This window comes from Oncorhynchus tshawytscha, linkage group LG03, assembly GCF_018296145.1.
Source record: "Oncorhynchus tshawytscha isolate Ot180627B linkage group LG03, Otsh_v2.0, whole genome shotgun sequence".
NCBI classification, from domain to species: Eukaryota; Metazoa; Chordata; class Actinopteri; order Salmoniformes; family Salmonidae; genus Oncorhynchus; species Oncorhynchus tshawytscha.
The window spans coordinates 42,105,468-42,131,638 of record NC_056431.1 but is presented as its reverse complement, the minus strand read 5'-3'; the positions used below and the strand labels follow the sequence as shown (position 1 = coordinate 42,131,638).

At 43.6% G+C, this 26,171-nt stretch overlaps 1 protein-coding gene across 4 annotated transcripts in view; it reads right to left on the bottom strand.

Annotated features, from left to right (window-relative positions):
• The window catches only part of LOC112235851 (protein TANC1), a 266,252-nt gene that overhangs the window by 134,834 nt on the left and 105,247 nt on the right, over positions 1–26,171 (bottom strand). For all 4 annotated transcript variants that reach the window (XM_042316348.1, XM_024404398.2, XM_024404414.2 and 1 more), the window contains one exon: positions 24,082–24,189. In XM_042316348.1, the coding sequence (XP_042172282.1) occupies positions 24,082–24,189 (108 nt within the window). The remainder of the gene's footprint in view (positions 1–24,081; positions 24,190–26,171) is intronic.

Here is a 26,171-nt window from a genome sequence, read left to right as displayed (position 1 = left end):
AGGCAATTAGTAAGACACCCCCAATAAAGGAGTGGTTCTGCAGGTGGTGACCACAGACCACTTCTCAGTTGCTATGCTTCCTGGCTGATGTTTTGGTCACTTTTGAATGCTGGCGGTGCTTTCACTCTAGTGGTAGCATGAGGCGGAGTCTACAACCCACACAAGTTGCTCAGGTAGTGCAGCTCATCCAGGATTGCACATCAATGCGAGCTGTGGCAAGAAGGTTTGCTGTGTCTGTCAGTGTAGTGTCCAGAGCATGGAGGCGCTACCAGGAGACAGGCCAGTACATCAGGAGACGTGGAGGAGGCCGTAGGAGGGCAACAACCCAGCAGCATGACCGCTACCTCCACCTTTGCACAAGGGGGAGCAGGAGGAGCACTGCCAGAGCCCTGCAAAATGACCTCCGCAGGCCACAAATGTGCATGTGTCTGCTCAAACGGTCAGAAACAGACTCCATGAGGGTGGTATGAGGGCCCAACGTCCACCGGTGGGGGTTGTGCTTACAGCCCAACACCGTGCAGGACGTTTGGCATTTGACAGAGAACACCAAGATTGGCAAATTCACCACTGGCGCCCTGTGCTCTTCACAGATGAAAGCAGGTTCACACTGAGCACATGTGACAGACGTGACAGAGTCTGGAGACGCCGTGGAGAACGTTCTGCTGCCTGCAACATCCTCCAGCATGACCGGTTTGGCGGTGGGTCAGTCATGGTGTGGGGTGGCATTTCTTTGGGGGGGGCGCACAGCCCTCCATGTGCTGGCCAGAGGTAGCCTGACTGCCATTAGGTAACGAGATGAGATCCCTCAGACCCCTTGTGAGACCATATGCTGGTGCGGTTGGCCCTGGATTCCTCCTAATGCAAGACAATGCTAGACCTCATGTGGCTGGAGTGTGTCAGCAGTTCCTGCAAGAGGAAGGCATTGATGCTATGGACTGGCCCGCCCGTTCCCCAGACCTGAATCCAATTGAGCACATCTGGGACATCATGTCTCGCTCCATCCACCAAAGCCACGTTGCACCACAGACTGTCCAGGAGTTGGCGGATGCTTTAGTCCAGGTCTGGGAGGAGATCCCTCAGGAGACCATCCGCCACCTCATCAGGAGCATGCCCAGGCGTTGTAGGGAGGTCATACAGGCACGTGGAGGCCACACACACTACTGAGCCTCATTTTGACTTGTTTTAAGGGCATTACATCAAAGTTGGATCAGCCTGTAGTGTGGTTTTCCACTTTAATTTTGAGTGTGACTCCAAATCCAGACCTCCAAGGGTTGATAAATTTGATTTCCATTGATAATTTTTGTGTGATTTTGTTGTCAGCACATTCAACTATGTAAAGAAAAAAGTATTTAATAAGAATATTTCATTCATTCAGATCTAGGATGTGTTATTTTAGTGTTCCCTTTATTTTTTTGAGCAGTGTATATATATATATATATATATATATATATATACATATATATATGTGTGTGTGTGTGTGTGTGTGTGTGTGTGTGTGTGTGTGTGTGTGTATGTGTGTGTGTGTGTGTGTGTGTGTGTGATGGTGTGTGTATATGAATAGAAAAGCTGTGTACAACAGTAGTTATATAGGAAGAGCCATGACTAGAATACAGTATATGAGGCTATCTGCACTTTTTTATGGTCCTTACTACTGAATAGTGTCTGTTCCAGGTGCGTAGGAGTCAAAATAAGAATACCTGAAGATATGAAGACTCGCACGCTGTCGAAAGATGGAATAAATCCAAAACTGAGACTCATCAATCAATTTGTAGACAATTAGTAGGCAATGCCTACTCATAATTAGCTAAAAATCAAACGATGCACATTGATGATGTCACTGACAACACTTACCGTTCTCTATCTTTGTTACTACAAAACATAGAGACGTGCCATTTTCACATATGATGATGTTGGGGTGGTGCTAGATGAAAATGAAGTGACATTTTTTTTATGTCCCTTTAACAGTCGGGCTGGAGATAGAAGCTGTTTTTCAATCTCATGGCCCCGGATTTGATGCACCTGTACGGTTTCCGCCTTATAGATGGTAGCAGCGTGAACAGGCCATGGATAGGTTGTTGCCAAGACAAATTTCTTCAGCCTGCTGTGGTTGAAGAGGTACTGTAGCACCTTCTTCACCACTGTCTGTGTGAAGGGACCATTCCCGGAACTTGAAGCTTTTGACCCTCTCCCCTGCGGCCCGTCAATGTGGATGGGGGTGTGTTCTCTCTCCTGTAATCCACGATCAGCTTCTTTGTTTTGTTTGACGATTCCTGGCACCACTCAAGGCTTTCACCTCCTACCTGTAGGCTGTAATCAGGCATACCACTGTTGTGTTGTCAGCTAACATGGATGATTTTTTAAATTTAAACTCAGACAAAACAGAGATGCTAGTTCTAGGTCCCAAGAAACAAAGAGGTCTGCTGTTGGATCTGACAATTAATCTTGATGGTTGTACAATCGTCTCAAATAAAACTGTGAAGGACCTCGGTATTACACTGGACCCTGATCTCTCTTTTGACGAACATATCAAGAAAAATTCAATGGCAGCTTTTTTCCATATTCTAGTGCTCTTCCATGCCGTCCCTAGGAGGGTGCATCACTTGAGTGGGTTGAGTCCCTGACCTGATCTTCCTATCTGGTTTTGCACCCCCTCGGGATTGTGCTGTGTACTCAGCCTTGTCTCAGGGTAGTTAGTTGGTGTGTCTGTTGATATCCATCTAATGGTTTGGGGGCTGCGTTTTGGAAAAGTGGGGTGGGGTTATATCCTGCCTGGTTGACCCTGTCCGGTGGTACCGTCAGACGGGGCTACAGTAACCACTGTGATTATTATTTGACCCGGCTGGTCATCTATGAGCGTTTGAACAGATTCAAGAACAATCTGGCCTTAATGGCCATGTACTCTTATAATCTAAACCAGCCAAAAGAGGACTGGCCACCCCTCAGAGCCTGGTTCCTCTAGGTTTCTTCCTAAGTTCCTGCCTTTCTAGTGAGTTTTTCCTAGCCACTGTGCTTCTACATCGGAATAGCCTGCTGTTTGGGGTTTCTGTATAAGCACTTTGTGACATCTGCTGTGACAAGAGCTTTATAAATACATTTGATTGACTGATTGATGATTGAGTTGGAGACGTGCGTAGCCACGCAGTCATGGGTGAACAGGATACATGAGGGGGCTGAGCACACACCTCTGTAAAATCATGACAAGAGAAAGGCTGTCAATGAATACAGCAAAGAGCTGCTGTTTTTATGAGTTTAAGTTTTTATCCAGCACTGTCATCACTTTTAATTCAACACTTGTAAAATGCAATTCTCCCAACTTCCACTCACGCTTCCACTCACGCTACAACCAGCACTGCAGCTGCAATGAACGAGTAGCAACATGTATAGGCTTACATTGTTATTATTAGCGGCTTGTGTATTTTTTAATATTGAGGAATAAAAAAAACATGAATTTGTGCATGGGGCTGAAATAATGTGGTGTGACTCGAGTTTCACCATCAGCTGGAAGATGGTGTCCCCTTTTTGGTCAGTCTCAGCGGAGGGAGGACGGGAGAGCGGAGGGACGATGAGAGGCTGACCTCTCTGCTGCTCTCTTACTACCTCCAGTGAAACTGACCATAAGATGCAGGCACCATCAGTCCAGTAAAATAAAAAATGCTCACTCAGCTGTGCCTCACAATTAATACACAACTGATATATTACCGGTCTGATCATATACCTCAAGTTTTTTTTTTTTACAGAATTGGTCTAAGAAGAACAACCTTGGCAGGGCAATTCAAATCCACTTGAATTCAAACTATTTTTGACAGCACCCCTTTTGATTTGAACAAAACCTTCCATACATATTTTCCCTTTGTGGAAGTGCTTCAGAAAGTGACTTTTTAGACCTGAATGCCAAAATATCCAAGAGATACAGGTGCTCAGAGTTTGCATACCCCACTATACCATGAGACATCGATGTCTTCATCACTGGAAAAGATAAACAATTGAGATGTATATAATTTAAAAACCTACAAACGGGGGATCACGTGACCCTTGAACGAGATGGCCGCATGAACTAAGAGCTCCGCACAAGTAGTTTCCAATTCCTAATCTTACCTCCACTCCAAGTTCAAACTCATTTAGCTTTAGTAAGAAAAAGTCATGGCGGCTACAAAAGGCGACACTACAGGTGACATTTTTACCCGGACTCGAGTATTAGCGACGGAAAAAGCCTCCAAGAAGAAGCTAGCTTCAGAAAAAACTAGCGCCATTAGCCAGGAGCAAGAGAACCCGCTCCCCCCCGAGGCACAACGAATGCCAACCTCGCACTCTGTCGAAGACATCCTTTCTGAGTTGAGATCCCAACGTACAGAACTAAACACCAAATTAGATGCCATTAACTCTCAGCTCAGTGCGATAGGGGGCAAGGTGACAATCGTGGAAAACGCTTTGCCTGACATCAACAACAAGATGTCCAGGCGCCCCGCGTTTATGGTTGAGGCAGAGGGGCGAATCCTATCCATGGAAAACTTATTGACAGATGCCATGGAAACAATAGCATATGCTAAAAAGAAAATTGAGCATCTGGAAGAGAAAACAGAGGACCTGGAAAACAGGGGGCGAAGGAAAAATTGTGTTCTATTCAATCTGGGCGAAAAAGAAGAGGGAAACATGCCACTGATCCGCTACCTGCAAGACAAACTTCCCGAGTGGCTCACCTGTCCACCGACAGGCCCATAGAACTCGAGAGAGCTCACCGAGCACTGAGGCCCCCACCAGCAGCCAGACAACCACCCCGCCCAATCACCATACGTTTCCTGAGATTCACTGACAAGGAACGAGTCCTACAGGCGGCGAAAAACAACACCATCACAGTGGGAAACGCCAAACTCGCTTTACACCAGGACCTGTCAGCTGGAATACGCCGAAAGCTCCGAGAGTTTGACGAAGTGAAGAAATACTCAATTGTCCGAGGCATCTTCAGGGGATTCAAATACCCAAACGAGCTCAGGATTCTTCACCAAGGAGCCTTGCGACACTTCAAAACTCCCGAAGAGGCAAAACGTTTTTTGAAAGACAATCCTGGTCAATGAGAAACAGACCAATGACTAAATGCGATTAATGCAATTACTAAAGGAGGTAAGACAACATATAGCCGATATCCAGAGACCCACCCCCTGAATGTCATTATAGCCGTCCAATTATATTTATTTTCCTTTAACTGAGAGGGATGGGCTGTATAGCCTAACCTAGGCCTACTAATGTTTCAGCCTACTTTTATTTCCCTGTTTTTTTGTTGCTATTATTACTTGGGTTTCCCTATGTCCCTTGGGGAGGTATATGTAGGCTGGGCTATTGATTTTATTTTTCTCCCCTCTTTTACTGCGGTCTGGACGAGGGCAACTGTGTCATTTACTCAATGCGGGGTGGAGAGGATGAGGCATTTCTTTGGTGGGGAGAGGGAGACGTTGTGCGTTGCTAACTGTTCCCGGTTTTTGTTTTATTCGGAACACAGAATTGAGACTGAGGGGGGGGTAATAGATCCAACGGGATGTGTCGAGTTGTTTGGGAACTCTGCTGGGGTGTTCAGAGATTATTATTTTATGTACACCATTTATTTTCCTTTTATGTGAACGCAGCTGTAACTACTATCCACTTTTACCCAGCGATGACTTGCACTAAAGTTCGATTACTGTTCGATGACGATGACTAGTACCTTAAATCTATTGACATGGAACTGCCATGGTCTAGGGCATGCAATAAAACGGAAAAAGATACTATGTGCTCTAAAAAAGGAAAAAGCAGACATCGCGCTATTACAAGAGACACACCTCTGTGATGCTGAACATGCCACACTCCGCAGAGCTTGGGTGGGACAGGTGTATTTCTCATCTTTCAAATCAAACAGTAGAGGCACAGCCATACTTATCCATAAAAATGTTCCTTTCATAATTGACAAAAGCATATCTGATCCGGAGGGGAGATTTATTTTGATAACTGGGTCACTATATGGTCAACCAATTACTATATTAAACATATACACCCCTAACACTGATACTCCTGCCTTCATGCCAAAAATGATAACCCTGTTCAATGAGCATTGTGTCTCCTTTGGCGTGGTGGCCGGAGATTTTAATTGTACCCTTAACCCAACCCTAGACAAATCCTCTCAAGTCCCCACCACAAATAATAGATCTGCAAAGATGTTGAACTCTCTTACTAAAGAGATGGGGGACTGATAGATATCTGGAGAGAGAATAATAGCTCATCTATGGACTATACATACTACTCTAATGTCCATAACACCCACACCTACAGATTACATTTTTATCCCAAAAAGTTTCATAAATTCAGCCACATGTACAATCAGACCCATAGCACTTTCAGATCACGCCTTTGTCCACCTCCGCTTTGACCTCTGCAAAAACATCCCGAGGTCAAAGAGCTGGAAATTCAACACCTCCATTCTATCAAACGAAGCGTTCCATACATTGGTAACTACATGGATAGACAACTACACACAAGACAACAAAGATTCTCCTGTTTCTCCAGCCACAATGTGGGACGCTTCTAAAGCCACACTAAGAGGTCATCTAATCGCATATGCTTCCTCTAAGAAAAAAGCAATGGAAGCACACAGGCTAGATCTTGAGAGGGAGCTGGAATGCTGTGAAAGAATACATAAACAATCCCCAGACAGCACCTCCTGGAGTCATCTTAAAGCAGCCAAAGCCAAACTGAATTTGGACTACACTCGGGAGATAAAAAAAAAGGTTTTCTTTACTAAACAGAAATACCATGAGTATAGCAATAGGCCCAGTAGATTGCTTGCTTACCAATTAAAAAAGGAGCAGTCAGAGCGTACAATCATGGCTATCCAAACAGCAGAGGACGAGGTCACATACGACCCAAAAAAGATCAATTGAACTTTTCATGATTTTTACTGCAAACTATACACCTCTGAGAGAAAACACACGGAGGCAGAACTCCACTCTTTCCTAGAGGGAATCTCGCTACCTAAACTATCAGAGACCGACCAAGAAGATCTCAACTCCCCCTTCACTCCTGAGGAGATCCTGGAGGCAATTACCTCCATGCCACCTAACAAGTCCCCAGGCCCAGATGGATTCCCCAGAGTGTTCTACAAAGCTTTTTGGCCCCAGCTCCGCCCTATCTACATGCCAATGCTGGAGGATTTTTGCAAAAACTGAGTTCTCCCAGACTCAATGCACACAGCCCGCATTACAGTGTTGCTAAAAAAGGACAAGGACCCCCTATCCTGCTCGTCCTTCCGGCCCATAAGCTTGTTGGATTTCGACTATAAAATAATTACCAAATTGCTCGCCAAAAGACTAAACACTCTTCTTCCCAAAATAATAAAAGCGGACCAAACTGGATTTATTAGAGACAGATACTCTTCTGATAACATTCGCCGTCTTTTTGATATTATTGATCAAGTAAACGCACAGAAGACCCTGTCCTGCTGGCTTCACTGGATGCTGAGAAGGCGTTTGACAGGATGGAGTGGAGCTTTCTGTTTTAAGTCTTAGAAAAGTTCAATATGGGCCCAAATTTTATTAAATGGATCAAATCACTATACTCTCATCCAAATACCATGGTGACTACTAATGGACTGAACACTGACAGATTCCCTCTGGAATGGGGCACAAGACAAGGGTGCTCGCTGTCCCCCCTGCTCTACTTGTTTCGCTTTACGTGGATGATGTCTTGCTCTACATATCCAACCCTGAGAAATCCCTCCCTCTCATTTTAGACACAATTGCTCAGTATGGCAAGTTTTCAGGTTATAAGATCAATTTTAACAAATCCACTGTCTGCCCTCTCAATATTACACTCACCAGCTCTATGAAGACACTGTGTCCTTTCCAATGGAAAACACAGGGGTTTCAATACCTCGGAATCTTCATAACACCATATCTGAATAGCCTTTTTAAGGAAAATGATCTTCCACTCTTGGATCGAATCAAGAACGATCTCCAAACCTGGATCTCCCTCCCAATTAGCTTAGTAGGAAGAATTAATGTCATCCGTATGAACGTCCTCCCTAGACTGAACTACTTATTTCAGATGCTCCCATGCTATCTCCCAGTTTCCTTCTTCAAAACAACTAACCAAAGCATCACCAAATTTATATGGGGCAATAAAAAACCTAGGATCAAGTTTTACACTCTATCGAAACCTGAATCTAAGGGTGGTCTTGCCCTTCCCTCCCTTCAATTGTACTACTGGTCTGCCCAAATCCGCAACATGCTAACATGGATCACAAACAGACAAGAGTCAACGTGGATTTAGATAGAAGCCCAATCCTGTGGTTCATTGCCCTTAAACTCAATTATATTCATTAACAACTTTAGTGAAGTGGGCAACATAGCCAAAACCTTTGTGATTTACAGCACCCTACTAGCGTGGAGGGACTGTAAGAAATACCTGGGCATTTCCTCCCAAATATGTTCTCACTCGCCTATAGTAGGCAACCTAGACTTGCCAAAAGCCCTGAGGGATGCCAACTTTAATCTTTGGCATACTCTAGGAATCAGGACCTTTTCAGACCTATTTCATCAGAAAACCACTACACTGAAATCCTTTCAAGAGCTCTGCAGTGAATTCGATGTGCCATTTTTTATTATTTTTTAATTAAATTTTTTTTTATATCTTCAAATTAGACATGTAATTTCCTAATTTACCTCCAAGAGGAAGTTTAGAACTCAGTTGAATGAGGTTGAAACCCTTCTTGTCACAGCACAATCCATTAAAGGCAAAATATCTCACATCTATAGACTCCTTTCTGAGAAAGGAGGCTCCTCCTTTACTCCTTTGAAAATAATCTGGGAAAAGGACCTTGGTCTGACTATCAGTGATGAGTTATGGGCGGAGGTTTGCGACAGGGTATACTGTTCCTCTACCAATGTAAAAATGAAAGAATCTAATTACAAATGTTTGTACAAATTTTACTATACTCCTTTGAGACTCCATAGAATAAAAAAACAGATATGTCTCCTAACTGTAAAAGATGTACCTCTGAAAGTGGAACCTATATGCATGTATTTTGGAGCTGTAGAGAGATTGCCAGATTCTGGCAATACATATACATACTGCTGCACAGAAAATACTAGAGGTACAGTTTGATATGACCCCGTGTATCTATCTTCTTATTGCCCAGCAGGACTTTGTTCTTGATCCTGACAGAGAAAATTTGCTCATGACTATTACATATTTTGCTAAGAAATGTTCTTCTATTGTGGGCCTCTAATACCCCTCCTACATTTAAAATGTGGATTGACGATTGACCAGATTGTTGACTTTCTCCCTCTTGAAAAGCTCACTTATGACCTCCACAAGAGACAGCCCAAGTTTGATAGACTACTCAACTATATTTCAAACTGGACAGAGTGAACGGGATGCGCAGATACATGTTGTGTAAGATACTGTAAAACCTAAAAACGAATTATTGGCCCGTCGTCTCAGCGAATGCTAGAAATAGCTGATAAGAACCTTGATAGTGCTGCTGCAAGTGTTATATATGTTTTTTGTGTGTTTTTATTTTAATTTTGTTTTTGAGTACGTGTGAGTATGTATGTGTGTATGTATGTATGTATGTGTATGTATGTATGTATGTGTATATATATATGTATATATATATATGCACCAAGGAAAATAAATAGATTAAGAAAAATAAGTGTCTTTATTTGACTTTATCTTTCATTTTAATTGTATTTTTATTTTTTCAAATGTACTATTATATTTTTTGACTTTTTATTTTTTTAAGCCTGTCACATCTGTGAATGTGGAATGTGTTTTGTTGGTTGATTGAAAAACAAGAAAACTTAATAAAACTTTAAATTGAAAAAAAAGAGAACTTAAACAGGGTTGTCAATGTAATAATTTCTAATGGAGTAAGACTAGCTGTAGAAAAATATATATATATTTCAAGTCTGCTGAGCGCAAACTTCAATGTTGTGAAATGTTCTGTGCATCTTCCAGTGGACGTTTACTGTGAACACTGAGGCTGTACCTGCTTTAAGTTGCAGTTTCAGACAGTGGACAAGTAGGCTACTGTAGGCTACTAAATCAGCCCTAGTTGTATGTATGTCAGGAATGTCAAGAATGCCTGTATTGTTGCCAAGACAATAAAGCATTTTAACTAAACACAGGCTAAATATTTTAATAGATATGAAAGATGATGTGATGTCTTTTCTTCTCTGATCTGCTACAGTTGAGGCCTCTAATGAGTAATTTCAGACGAAGAATAGGAGACCAGGGTCAGTATGTATCAAACGTCTCAGACTAGGTTTGCTGATCTAGGATCAGGTCCCCCCTGTCCATGTGATCTTATTCACTGTGATCTGAAAGGCAAAACTGATCCTAAATCAGCACTACTTTGGGTAGCTTGACATATACGGACCCTGGCCAAGTGTCAGACTTAGCCATATAAACCACCACATTTTTCTATGCTACCATATTGGCATGCAGAGATACCCTTACTGCTAGGCTAAATCCTGGACGGCTCTGACTTAGAATACGTGGACAACTACAAATACCTGGGTGTCTGGTTAGACTGTAAACTCTCCTTCCAGACTCACATTAAGCATCTCCAATCCAAAATTAAATCCAGAGCCGAGCGGCATTGTTCAGTTCAATCAGAACACGGCGATATATGAAGGGTTTGACTTCGTTGAGGCCTGCAACAAACTGTCTGAACAGCAAACCACTTAGCAGAGGAAACTAGGAACAAAGGTGGAGAGGATGTAGAACCAAAATGGCTACCAGTCTTCCTAACTAACATCTGTACTCATCAAGAGGTATCCAAGGATGAAAATGAGTTCCTTGTGCTCGCTCCATTCTGTTAGACCTTCGTATCTCTTCCTAGCCTGGAGATATGGAAAAATAAGACTTGGAAACCACTCTGCTATTCCAATAATTGTAGGGAGGCGAAGGAGGTAAAACCAAAACAACATCATTATCCTCTACCTCGGCAGGCAGTTTACAAGGCGGTAAACTTAGCAGCAGCCTTGGCAGTGAAGTGGTACAGGGAAAGGATGAGTGGAGGAGGGGTGGGGGGGTCTTTGAATGGGCCCCGGCCTTGTGGAGCAGTCTGAGCCCCTCCTCCCTGCCGAGAAGTAAATGATCCAGCAGGCGCTCATTAGCAGCCTGGGAGTGTTACCCAACACTGGAACTTGTTTAATGAACACTTGATGAATGCTGCACGCATCTCCAGTTTCCACAGAGAGTTCATAGGTGGAGGAGAGATGACATCTCCCATTAGAATGCACTGGCCTCTCCTAGTGCACATTCCATTGCACAACTGTACTACAGCTATCTAGCCCGCTGCTGGAGCAGAGGCTGCTTTCCACACGGAAGGGCTGTCATGTGGATGGATATGGGGCAGGATGGAGTGCATTACTGCAGGTAGGGAGTGCAGTAGAGTGGGAGTGTGCAGTCGAGAGTGGGAGTGTACAGTAGAGAGTGGGGGTGTCAGTGGAGAGTGGGAGTGAGCAGTGGAGAGTGGGAGTGTGGAGAGTGGGAGTGTTCAGTTGAGAGTGGGAGTGTTCAGTCGAGAATGGGAGTGTACCGTAGAGAGTGGGAATGTGAAGTGGAGAGTGGGAGGGTGCAGTAGAGAGTGGGAGTGTGCAGTGGAGAGTGGGAGTGTGCAGTGGAGAGTGGGAGTGTGCAGTGGAGAGTGGGAGTGTGCAGTAGAGAGTGGGAGTGTGCAGTGGAGAGTGGGAGTGTGCAGTGGAGAGTGGGAGTGTGCAGTCGAGAGTGGGAGTGTGCAGTAGAGAGTGGGAGTGTGCAGTGGAGAGTGGGAGTGTGCAGTGGAGAGTGGGAGTGTGCAGTCGAGAGTGGGAGTGTACAGTAGAGAGTGGGAGTGTGCAGTGGAGAGTGGGAGGGTGCAGCAGAGAGTGAAACAGGTAGAGCCAGTGGTATGTTCAGAGAGGAGTTACCACATAGCTTTCCCAGGTAAACTGGGAAGTGGACATGACGGTGCAATTGACAGTTAGCCACCCTGCCGCTGCTAGCTCTGTGATTACTGTTATTGGGGCGACAGACAGTCAAACACTTTTCAAGTCAAACCAAAGAGTTCTTCAAGCTCTTTCACTCTTGACACTCTGTACTTAACGTTGAGGGATAGACAGACAGACGCTCAGAGACATGCCAATGGCAGACCTGACAGTCGTCTGGATGCAGTCACATTTACAACGTTTTTCCTCAAAGTGTCTAGAAAATAACGGAGGCTTATATGTGGTATGAAAGGTTGTAGAGGGGAATGTAATTTTTCAAACAAACCTGACAATCTGCAAGTCAGGTGATGTGTAAACACCATCTAAACCTACAAGAGGACATTGTGACTGTCCTAAACGGCACCGTATTCCCTATTTAAAGTAGCGCACTAAATAGGGAAAATGGTGCCATTTGGGACGCACACTGTGGCTAAGCTGTAAAGGCAGAGCAGAGAATAATGAAGACTCATCCTTTAACCAGGGGAGACACAAACAAGCACACAAAGACTTTGCCTTTCCTTTTAATTGAAGGAGGACCATACAAAGGGCGGAAAATGCCATGGAAAGGGATTCAAATATCAATGGTTACAGTTAACCATAATTAGGGTCCATCTAAGCTGTCATAAAGATATTTTCATCTTGAAAAGGGACCAATGAATCATAACTGACATCTGTATCCCAATCAGCGTTCAAACACCTCTTCATAAAGTACCATCTACTAAAGGAGAGGTTTTAAATGCCGTGTGAAATGAAATACAGAAAGGATTCAGACCGACAGTACTGTAGCTTTGGGCTTTGAGATTCAAGAGTGAGAGATTGAGCGATTCGGCCTAAACAGAAGCCAATAACATACTGTAGTCTATCTATGTGGTGACAATAACATGTGGCTCATCACATGTACAGTAGTGATGTTCAGTGGTGAATTGGACCTGGACCACTTGACCTATTAGAACCGATTAATCTAACTCTTCCCAGGCAATTTTTCCATACTAGCGTGCTGTTTGAGAGACTGATCATTTCTGATAAATCTGTGGCTAATGAAGACCGTCTTTAACATGCATGTAACTGGTGATGATGTCATAGGCGACAAGTAGCCTAGCAGTTAGAGTGTTGGGACAGTAACCGAAAGGTCGCTGGTTCAAACATCCGAGCCGACAAGGTGAACCCAGGACCATCGTCTGTCTGGGCTAATAGAGAAGACTAATTCGCTTTTGGGAAAATGCCCCCTGGTTAAACATACAGTTAAGAATGTCACCATATGAACTAAACATATGAGATACAGCTAGGGCAGTGGCAGTCATAACATTTTGTAAGATGGTTATTGTCATGCAAAAGCCTGCTTATAAGTGCCAGTCTCACGGTAATTGACAGTTAATTAACATAAACGCGTTTAGCATCTCCAGGCCTCCATGCATACTGGCTGCATACAAGCCCCTTAGGCACGCCTTTGGAACATCCACATTTAAAAAGGTCTAAATATACACCATCACAATAAATGATTTATTTTAGGAAGGTTACGAATTGAAGAAATTATATTTCAGAAGAACAGAATATGAGTTGGCCTACTGTATGTTATCTGGCTATGTGCCATGCCATAGGCTGTAGGCTCGTTCATTTAGTAGACAAGATATGCTTATACCTCCCGTGCCATTATTTTATATTATATGATTTTATAGTCAGATCAATATAATTGAATTTAGCTGAATAAAATAGAAAGGACATTTTAACCATTCTGGAGTAAGAGCGCATATGAAGTGGCTATGTTGAGCGTAAAAGTGATCATTTGAAGCAGGTCCTATATGCTAGCTTTAGTTATTTGGCAACTTTAGTTACTGATACAAACCTTAGAATTTCTTAGAAATCAAAACACATATGGGCTGCATGATGCCACTATAGCCTATTGATGATTTGAGAAGGTCAGACTATTGTCTTTACTAATATGTCAAATTAGTTTTCATTTAGAATGGCCCATTATCCATTATCAAATTGGTAGGAACTTAAGCAGGGGAAAAAAGACATGTCATCGGTATGCACTGGAATAGCGAATGGAGGCAGCTTTCCAGACTGATTGTTTTTAAATCATGCCGGGTAGGCTACTCTGGTTTTATTGCAGAGCATGTGCTTAATATGAACAGCTGAGAAATAAATATGTTAGCAGCTGGGATGCTCCTCTTTTTAGTGGCAACCATCAAAACTCTGCTTCCACACGGGATTACATATAGAAATGTCTGGGCTGATCAGAACCCTTATTTCACTCCACGCATCAACCACTCCACTACCATTTCTCTACAGCTGGCCATGCTTTCCACATGGCTACCCCTACCCCGGTCAACTGACCGGCACCCTCCTCAGCAACCCGCCAAAGCCCCCACCATTTTTCCTTTACCCAAATCCAGATAGCTGATGTTCTGAAAGAGCTGCAAAATCTGGACCCCTACAAATCAGCCGGGCTAGACAATCTGGACCCTCTCTTTCTAAAATTATCTGCCAAAATTGTTGCAACCCCTATTACTAGCCTGTTCAGCCTCTCTTTCGTATCGTCTGAGATTCCCAAAGATTGGAAAGCTGCCGCGGTCATCACCCTCTTCAAAGGGGGTGACACTCTAGACCCAAACTGCTACAGACCTATATCTATCCTACCCTGTCTTTCTAAGGTCTTCGAAAGGCAAGTTAACAAACAGATTACTGACCATTTCGAATCCCACCATACCTTCTCCGCTATGCAATCTGGTTTCAGAGTCATGGTCATGGGTGCACCTCAGCCACACTCAAGGTTCTAAACGACATCATAACCGCCATCGATAAGAGACATTACTGTGCCGTATTCATCGACCTGGCCAAGGCTTTCGACTCTGTCAATCACAACATTCTTATTGGCAGACTCGACAGCCTTGGTTTCTCAAATTATTGCCTCGCCTGGTTTACCAACTACTTCTCTGATAGAGTTCAGTGTGTCAAATCGGAGGGCCTGTTGTCCGGACCTCTGACAGTTTCTATGGGTGTGCCACCGACTCTCTTTTCTGTATACATCAATGATGTTGCTCTTGCTGCTGGTGATTCTCTGATCCACCTCTACGCAGATGACACCATCCTGTCTACTTCTGGCCCCTCCTTGGACACTGTGTTAACTAACCTCCAGACGAGCTTCAATGCCATACAACTCTCCTTCCGTGGCCTCCGACTGCTCTTAAACGCAAGTAAAACTAAATGCATGCTATTCAATCGATCACTGCCCGCACCTGCTCGCCCGTCCAGCATCACTACTCTGGACGGCTCTGACTTAGAATACGTGGACAACTACAAATACCTGGGTGTCTGGTTAGACTGTAAACTCTCCTTCCAGACTCACATTAAGCATCTCCAATCCAAAATTAAATCCAGAATCGGCTTCCTATTATATCGCAACAAAGCATCCTTCACTCATGCTGCCAAACATACCCTCGTAAAACTGACCATCCTACCGATCCTCGACTTCGGTGATGTCATCTATAAAATAGCCTCCAACACTCTACTCAACAAACTGGATGCAGTCTATCACAGTGCCATCCGTTTTGTCACCAAAGCCCCATACACTACCCACCATTGCGACCTGTACGCTCTCGTTGGTTGGCCCTCGCTTCATACTCGTCGCCAAACCCACTGGCTACAGGTTATCTACAAGTTTCTGCTAGGTAAAGCCCCGCCTTATCTCAGCTCACTGGTCACCATAGCAGCACCCACTCGTAGCACGCGCTCCAGCAGGTATATCTCACTGGTCACCCCCAAAGCCAATTCCTCCTTTGGTCGTCTTTCCTTCCAGTTCTCTGCTGCCCATGACTGGAACGAAATGCAAAAATCTCTGAAGCTGGAGACTCACATCTCCCTCACCAGCTTTAAGCACCAGCGGTCAGAGCAGCTTACAAATCACTGCACCTGTACATAGCCCATCTGTAAACAGCCCATCTATCTACATACCTCATCCCCATACTGGTATTTATTTATTTTGCGCCTTTGCACCCCAGTATACCTGCACATTCATCTTCTGCCGATCTACCATTCCAGTGTTTAATTGCTATATTGTACTTAATTCGCCACCATGGCCTATTTATTTCCTTAACTTACCTCATTTGCACTCACTGTATATAGACTTTTTGTTTTCTTTTGTTCTAATGTATTATTGACTGTATGTTTTGTTTATTCCATGTGTAACTTGTATGTGTCGAATTGCTACGCTTTATCTTGGCCAGGTCACAGTTGCAAATGAGAACTTGTTCTCAACTAGCCTACCTGGTTAAATAAAGGTGAAATAAAAAAATATTAAAAGGAGCATGCAGCCCCTTGCTGCGCGACAGGTGATATTCCGCCCAAACTCTGTATGCAATGGGCTCTCTAACCCTGTTCCTGCAACTACCCAGTGCTTCATTTGAGTGAAATCTGTTCCGAGAAAATCAATAGTAACATGTTTTCACAACAAAGCATATTTAACTACACTGTTGACAGCCCCTCTCTCTATGCGCTCGAGAAAGGAATGAACGAGAGAGGAGGAGATGGAAATGTAGAGTGGTGATATATTCTGTAGCTAAAGGTAATGTGTCAGCCTATTAATTATGAAAATAAATAATAAATCCCTATTATTAGGCTATTCAAAATAATATACAAACTCACTATAATTGTAGGCTAACTCTGTAAGCCGCCCTGCACAATCAATGAACCAACAGCATCGCCTAGGCCTATATGTTCTCTCCCAGACTCATGGATAGAAAGTTTGGAGCGTAGCATAAGGAAACCAGTCCATCCAGTATGCTTAATAATGCAGACCACACTCAAAGGTGATTACTTGAATTTGTTAAATTTTAAAGTTTAGGTTAGACCAATTATGTACCAAAGACATCTTAAATCAGTTGCTTTTTACTCCCTTCACAGAACAGCGCAAACTGGCCCTAACCAGAATAGAAAGAGAAGTGGGATGCCCCGGTGCACAACTGAGCAAGAGGACAAGTACATTTGTAATGAGTACGATGGGAGACAGAGTGCTGGTTTCAAGTGCAGGGCGCAGTAGGCGTTTATTTGTAAAGGACCACAGGAGGAGGCAGGTAGCTGGGTCCAGGGGTAGGCAGAAGGTCATACACAGGGACTCCAAAAAGTTAACAGTACAGGCAGGGAAAAGGCTAATAAGGTTTTCCGGGAGATCAGGCAAGAGGCTGATGACAGGAAATCTGATAGGCAAAAGTACTGGCAGGGAATAGGCAAAACAAAGTTGTTAGTGATGATGGCCAAAAATTACAATACACAATATGGAAATAAACAGAGCTCCGACTAGAATGTGTACCAAAACAAACAATACCTCACAATGATGGGGTGCAAAGAACTGAACTAAATAGTGTGTGTAAATGACATACATGTGTGTGAACAGGTGATCAGAATTCAGGTGATTGGGATCTGGAGAGTGAGCTGAGTTCAGGGGATATATGTGTTTGAGAGTGTGAGTTGGAAGCTGATGTTGCAACATTAGAGTGTCTAGTTTGAGAAACAGACGCCTCACAAGTCCTCAATTGGCAGCTTCATTTAATAGTATCTGCAAAACACCAGTCTCAACGTCAACGGTGAAGAGGCGACTCTGCCTAGAAGGCCAGCATCCCGGAGTCGCCTCTTCACTGTTGACATTGAGACTGGTGTTTTGTGGGTACTATTTAATGAAGCTGCCAGTTGAGGACTTGTGAGGCATCTGTTTCTCAAACTAGACACTCTAATGTACTTGTCCTCTTGCTCAGGTGTGCACCGGAGCCTCCCACTCCTCTTTCTATTCTGGTATCAATTAGCCTTTAAAAATGATAAACTTGGATTAGCTAACACAACGTGCCATTGGAACACAAGAGTGATGGTTGCTGATAATGGGCCTCTGTACGCCTATGTAGATATTCCATAAAAAAAGCTGCCGTTTCCAGCTACAATAGTCATTTACAACATTAACAATGTGTACAGTGTATTTCTGATCAATTTTATGTTATTTTAATGGACAAAAAATAGTGTAAAAAAAAAAAAAAGGACATTTCAAGGGCCTCCTGGGTGGCGCAGTGGTCTAGGGTACTGCAGTGCCACCAGATTCTGGGTTTGCGCCCAGGCTCTGTTGCAGCCGGCCACAACCGGAGGTCCGTGAGGTGACGCACAATTGGCCTAGCGTCGTCCGGGTTAGGGAGGGGGTTTGGCCGGTAGGGATATCCTTGTCTCATCGCGCACCAGCGACTCCTGTGGCGGGCCGGGCGCAGTGCACGCTAACCAGGTCACCAGGTGCATGGTGTTTCCTCCAACACATTGGTGCGGCTGGCTTCCGGGTTGGATGCACGCTGTGTTAAAGAAGCAGTGCGGCTTGGTTGTGTTTCAGAGGACGCATGGCTTTTGACCTCCGTCTCTCCCGAGCCCGTACAGGAGTTGTAGTGATGAGACAAGATAGTAACTACTAACAATTGGATACCACAAAAAACACACAAAGATATTTCTAAGTGACACCAAACTTTTGAATGGTAGTGTACATTTGCAAAGAATTCTAAAAACCTGTTTTCGCTTTGTCATTATGGTAGACGGATGAGGGAATGAGGGAAAAAATGTATTTAAGCAATTTTAGAATAAGGCTGTAACGTAACAACATGTGGATTGGTGTGTTGAATTAATCATCACCTTAGAAAGCACTGTCCATTTTGCTGTTTTCGGCTTTGAAACAACATCCACAATGACCATGTTTTCCACTCAACTTCTTTCTTCAAATTGATCGAGCACCGAGAGTTGAGTTTTAAAATCACGATACGGTTTTGATGATACGGATTTGATGTGATTTTCCATTGCATTTGCATTGCTGTCAGAGTAGTTACAGGGACAACCGAGCCCTGAGTACCTTGCCATTAGCAACCTGATGGTCGTTAGCGAGATGTATACTACCAAGGCATCTCCAGAGTGCATAAGAGGAGATTAGCGTGACTCAACGGTCATGTAGAATTTTACTGCGGTCATGACTCAAGACTGATGGTGTGGCGGTAATACGGTCACTGCAACAGCCCTAGATACAGCAAATGTTTACTGTAGACGATCAATTAGTTCCATCCAAATCCACAACGAATTAACCTCGAGGTTGCCGAAAGATCCAAAAGTGCATGAATGTCGCAAGAAACACGGACGTGAAATGTTTCAGCCACTTTTTCAAATCCCTGATTTAGCAAGAGTGAAAGAAAAGGCAGAGGGGATGGAGAAAGAGCATGAGAACAGAGAGAGAAAGAGGAACAGGGAGACAACAGAGAACAGAGAGAGAGAGAGAGAACAGAGCAAGAGAACCGAGAGCTATGGTTCAGACCTGATTGACAGAGAAATGCCTTGAGGTCTGTGACCACTGCTGTCTTTCTGTTTCATACACACACACACAAAATGCATGACAGACACTTGCATGTCCACACACACACACACACACACACACACACACACACACACACACACACACACACACACACACACACACACACAAGCCACTGGTGTGCAGGAAACTGTATCCATCTTCAAAGACAAATCAAAGTGAGATGCCTTCAGTCCAGACACACATTAATTTTCTTAGACCCAACCCCATCCTCCAAGAAAAGACCATTTTAAAGCCCAACAAAAAAACAAATGGAGGACAGAAACCATGTGCCTGAGTTGTGGTATCCATTAAATACAACATAAAAGACTGAAATTGTTATCTTAAAAAGACATCCAGCATTTCCTGTGACATCCAGCACATAGACAAACCATTCAACCCCCCTACAAAGCCCCTAGGGCTGGGAATTGCCAGGCACCTCACAATACAATATTATCACAATACTTAGGTACCGATACAATATGTATTGCAATTATCACAATTCTATATGTATTGTGATTATATACTGTGATTTTATTGCGATTCGTTGTTCCAAACATATTGCTCACTATATGTCTGCCTCAAAGGGACAAGAGAGAGCCATGACAAAACTAGTTTTGATCAGTCATGGAAATAAAAGTGCTGAAAACAAATTGGTTCCCTATCAAAACGACACGATACAATATATCGTCAAAAAATATATAAAGATATGTAATTGCATCGACTTTTTCCCCCCCATCACTACTGTCCGTTCTCTTCAGTCACCCAGTAGTCTCTCTCATTCACTCCCTCTTTCTCTCTTTCATTATCCATCCATTGGCATTGCTGTGAAACCTTGTAAATCTCCTTCGAAAGGAGATATCGTTCAGAAGAAAAAAAGTCTCTTCACAACTTGTCTGAGCCACTGCGCTGTTGATCCTGGTCTAAATGTCACACAGTTCTCATGCTGCAAACTTCAGATGGAAATTCCACTCATTCCCATTCCGACATTCCGATCCTCTCTGACAGCATTCCACAGTTACACTGACAATGTTGCAAACCCTCTTAATTGAACCCTGGTGGTCACATGATTAGCATAACCTCTCAGAACCAACCAAATATGCGTGTCAGTCAGTGTAGTTGTCTGTCCGTGAGACATTACTCCCACAGAACTAACACAAGCTCATTGTTGACATGAGAGTGGATGAACGATGGTTGAAACAAGCACACATCCCCAAGTACATTTCAAGTCACACAACTTTAAAGGACATTCAAAGAGGAGTGTGATCTCACTGGAGTCTGTGTAGAGTTCAGAATGAGAGGTGAAACTCTATAGCTGTGTGTGTGTGTGTGTGTGTGTGCACCTGGGCCTCACGACAGCTGAGCCGTACCAATTAGGCCTCGTTACAGAGTTCTTATAAAGTGCCTAATTGTACATGATTTATTCTACATGATTGTCTGCCATTACTGAAATATGTTGACTAATTCCTCATGGCGGTGTTATTTCTCGGCAGTCCAAATTCCTCTTTTTATGGTAAGTGCTCTAGATGAGGCGTATGGGAGGCTGGCTGGTAGAGGTACACACTGCATGCATTAGCAGCCCCTGACACAGAACATGCCCAGAGAAAGCTCCCTCCACAGTCCCTACAAGCGCTGAGATGTGTACTACGGCTCGACTTGTCATTTTCCCCTGCTGTTTGGGTTAACTTCACATGCGTTCCAAATGGCACCATTGTTTCCCTACTTAGTACACTACTTTTGACCAGGGTCCATGTCTCTGGTTAAAAGTAGTGCACTACATAGGGAACATGGTGCCATTTGGGTCACATCCCTTTCCACCAGGTCAGTCAGATGGTTTAGAATCCCCATGGCCTGGAGGAGTAGTAAGACTACAGCAGAGATGTCCGGAGGCCTCCAGATCTGCCACAGTCATGTAGAATTTCCATTGCGTGAAAATCCCATTTTGGCACAGAGCTGAAACCCTAGAGGGGAGTGCTGCACTGAGCGTCTCTGTATACACAGGCTGTAGCACACGCAGGGTTAAGACAACGCTGGGCCAGCCCACTCCTGTAAACACATGTTGGTGGCAGAGTGCTGGCGGATGAGGAGCTGGAGGGGTTCTGGGGTCAGCAAGCCCACTGTGAAAGGCCAGCCAGGGGGAATTGGGCTGGAGGGGTAAAACATGAGGGAAATGTACGGTACTCTGAGGAGGGTGGAGGTGTAAACTCAGGACAGGTTATATTGGGCTTTGTTTGATGACAAGGAGTCCGGGACTGACTGTACTTGATCCCCCCAACATTCAACAAATGTACCGTGTTACGAGCCTGTGCACCTTAAGTAAGCTGCTCACTCTGAGACTCAGCCCAAATTGCACCTCATTCCCTATTTAGAGTGCTATTTTTGACCAGGCTCTAAAGTTTTGGTTTAAATCAAAATCAAATAAATAAATAAAAACAGCCTAATGCCCGATCTCATAATTTAATTACGCTGAAAAATGGCACTTACTATAGAATTGAAACATTTTTACCTCTTGAAATGGGAAACGTGTTTGTTATCAAGGTGAACATGCGCTCTTTATGATAGGATGTTAAAATTAGTTGAAATCCAAAGTTTAGTTTTTATACTCACCATCACAATTTAATTTATATCACTGCCAAAGTTTTTGCTTGGTGGCCAAAGAAATGTTCTCCATTGATCAATACGTAAAGAGTAATTTATGGAAGCGAATTAGGAACCACTTTGGCCAACCCATAGACTAGATGTCATAGCCATACATTTCTGGAATATTGTCAGGCATTACATGCATTTGAGCAAAGATGCAAATGTATGTACTGGCCTACACACAATACCCAATAATGTCAAAGTGGAATTATGTTTATACACATTTTTACAAATATATTAAATATGTAGAGCTGTGCTCTACAGTAATCAATTGTACTCTACTTGTACTCTACTGCTTCTTAAAACTGAAGAAGGGCCCATGCACTCTTGATCTTAAATTCGGTCTTTAACTTGTCATGGTCTCAATTCACTGGATCTTGGGACCAATGCCCTGGTATAAATCTTGGTCTTGGTTCCTGGATATTCCCTTTGGTTTAAAAACCATAGGCCACCCAATTTGAAGAAGACAATGCTCTCTGATCATTGGCTGATCACTCCCAGCCCATAGGAATCCCTACCCAGTTAACTACTTTTAAATGGTGGAAGCCCTCAATGGCAATCTCTATGATTGACACTTGACACCAAAAGGCCTGTTATTTTAAAGATAGGTAAAGTGATAATAAAGTGATAATTGAATCTAATAACAAATTAATTAGAAGTAATTCAATCAATCAGTACGTTTAAGATTCATGCAATCAACATTAGTGCTGAGAGATTAATTAGGCAACATTTAGTTTTTTGGGTTTTGGTTATTAAACAACTAATTGACCTATATCTGTTCAATTACTTGAATTAATTTGACTTATTTCTTTGTGTGAGCCCAACGCACCATTTCTCTAGACACTAGAGAGAACTCAAATAATTCACGAGAGAAATCAAGTCAAGAACTATGTGGGACGCTGAGCTGAAGGGAGTTGTAGTTTTCATCAAGCAAATATTCAACCTAGTTCAGCACAGCAACGTGGTAGTTAACTACAATGGCCATAATCCATTGCACCTGTTTTTACCGGCTAAAACAGAGACGGATTTACTTTTATGCCGGGTATGTTAGGTTAGATACACACAGACCGCATAGACCCGAATGAGAGAGGAATGTACACAACACAACGGCGAGAGAGATAGAGACAGTTCGTGAAGGTATGCCTTATCTACTTTGAAGAACTAGTCAAATGATTTTCAGACAGCTCTGCAGCATACTTTAGCACGCTAATCTAACTAAATAGAATGACAAAAAAAAGTACAGTATGAGGAGCACAGAGATAACGTTAGATGGGTCTGTCTGGCTGGCTGCTACTGCCTGAGCAGAGATGAGATGATGACTTTAAAAGGAATGAAAAATAATAAAGTAATAAAATCTAAGTAATATTATTTTCCATAGTAATTTCCTATTGTTCTATTCTAAATTTAATTTAAAGGTTTTGAAAATCTGATAATAAATCACGTTTTTACTATTTTGTAAATTTAGTATGCAAATACATTTTCCAAAAATCTGTAATAGGTTAATCAAAATGATCACTACTGTGCATGGTTCTCCCTTTTTATGCTACCATGCAACGTTTTTATTCGATTACAGGTATGCCAACTGTCTGAATACAAAGTTGTACAGAGATGACAAATAACCAGTTATAAGGACACTCCTGAATTACAATTAAAGTGTGGTGTGCTTTCTGGCGCCTCGTGACTGCAGTAATATCACCCAAGTGGGTGCTACATTTTGGTAGTGGTGAAGAGTAGCTAGCTAGCTACTAGCCCAGTGGCTAGTACAGAACTCTGACGTCATCTGACTGAGTCACGTGCTGCCTGTCTCCTCCTGGCTCTCCCCTTGACCACCTCCTCCCTATGGTGACCTCACTCAAGCCATGAAAGTTCTCAACCTTCTGTCTCTTGACCGTCGATCTATTCATGATGATTAATGATGTTGTTTTTAAATTGCTTGTTTTTTTGTGTTTTTTTTGTCGAGATGGAACCTGCAAGTTTTGTTGAACGGTGTGTACCATGTGTATCCTGTACATACGACAAATAAAACTGTAAAACTGTCACAGCCAAACCCCAACAAACCCCATAGAAACACAAACACAGTACACTCACCATTGTGAGAGGACTCTGTCTTGCTATCAGCCACCTTCCTCAGCTCTGAGATAATGGCGTCTCCAGGAACACGAGGGCTCTCCACATACTTGGGCTTCCTGATTGGACCTGCAGTCAGAGCGCAGCGAGAGAGAGAGAGAGAGAGAGAGTTCTTGCTGGATGAACTTTTTCCAGATGGGGTTTGAGAGATGATGAGTGTCCTAGCGGGACGGGCTCAGGAGAAACAGCGAAAGAGAGAGAGAGAGAGAATAGCTCCCTGTGCTGATAGCAGCTCTGCTCTGTCTGACAGCCCTGAGAGAGAAAGATCCGCCTGCAGAGACACCCAGTAGTAACACACACAACGGCCAGTTCAGGGGAATGCATATGTGTGTGTATCTCAGTCTGACTGTGAGTGAGTGAGTGAGTTAAGAGACAGACAGACAGACACAGACAGACAGACAGACAGACAGACAGACAGACAGACAGACAGACAGACAGACAGACAGACAGACAGACAGACAGACAGACAGACAGACAGACAGACAGACAGACAGACAGACAGACAGCACATACCAGTAGGGTACTGCTATGCGCTTGTATGTGGTGTGCCTCTGAGGTAAGTTAAGGGTGCTGCTTTGGCGTGGTTTAAAAAAATCAGGTGTTGTTTCTAGGACATGAGCTAAGGATCTTCATGAGGGTTTCTGTTCTGTCCCCTTGGTGAGGATGAGATTAGTGTGCATTTCCTCGCTGATTGACAGGAATAGAAGCAGCAAATCCCAGTGCTGAGCAGAACACTGTGTGCATCCCGAATGGAACCCTATTCCCTACATAGGGCACTACTTTTGAGCCCACAGGGCCCTGGTCAGTACACAGTACAGGGTGACATTTGGGATGCAGCACTATTCCCTGGCTGTTGTTATGATCCCAAACGCTGACGCACTGGCACCGCCGGAAGCATCAATCTCTAGCAACTTTAGTGTGTGTGTGCGTGCATGCCTGTGTGTGTCCCTGCATGCCTGTGTGTGTCCCCACTCATACCTCTGCTCCGGGGACACAATGCAGGGCCATGCCACTCAAAAAGTGTTTGCCTGCTATTCTATTCTCCCTGAAACAACAGAGCTATCAAAGGACATCTTTGAACAACTATCCTTTCACACACAGACTGCCTCTCACAGCCATGAAAAGACAGAATGATGGGCCATGAGAGATGTTTACACATTGTAAGTACACAATGTATGCTTAAGAGCATCCATACATTCATCACAGCTAATATAGTACAGGCCTACACACCCAAAATGTAATGCATAATTTAATGCAGTAACAATACTTAAGTATCACTACAACACGAAGACAGCAATCCTGGTTGGTAAATAAATAAAAACATCTGTGGGAGCAATCAATCTGACCAAAAAGCAGTGGTGGAAAAACATCAAATACCAGGAAGTAAATGGACATTTCAAATCCATAAGAACAGTATGGCTTCCTTCCCTTTCCGTTTTCTCTCACATTGACCTACTGTAACCCAATCTAGTTCTCCTCTAGTGTTCTCTAATCAGATGACTGCATGTGTAACCCCAGCCATAACAAAAAGATTAGATGGGGAGAGAGAGATTGTCTTTTGTCATTACCGCATCATCCACCCCCCAACCCCACCCCCTCTGTGTGTGTGTGTTGTGCATGTGTGTGCATGCTAGCTCTCCCTCCCTCTGACTCAGGTTGAACATTGGGCTGGCCAGCGCTGTGCTATGCTGCTGTGAAACCATCCCATATCCCCCAGGTGTGATCTTGTCTTCAGATACGGTTCTAGCCAGCAGCCAGCCATGTTAATGGCACAGGAACCAACCACCAGTCACTACCACGCAGATTTAGCTTGATTCATACTGCCACCTATGGATTTAGGACTTGAAATGCATAGAGCGTAGCCAGGGCTACAAGGTAGTGATGCGCGGGTCGACTTACAACTCGTAGTCTCCGCGGTTATACACTATATATGGCCCATCATTCTGTCTTTTCAGCAGGACGGACCTGGCCAAGTCAGCTTCTTGAATGAGGAAGTAACAGTCTGCATAAGAGTCCAAGCATCTGTGGACGGTCAGGCTCAACCTATTAGC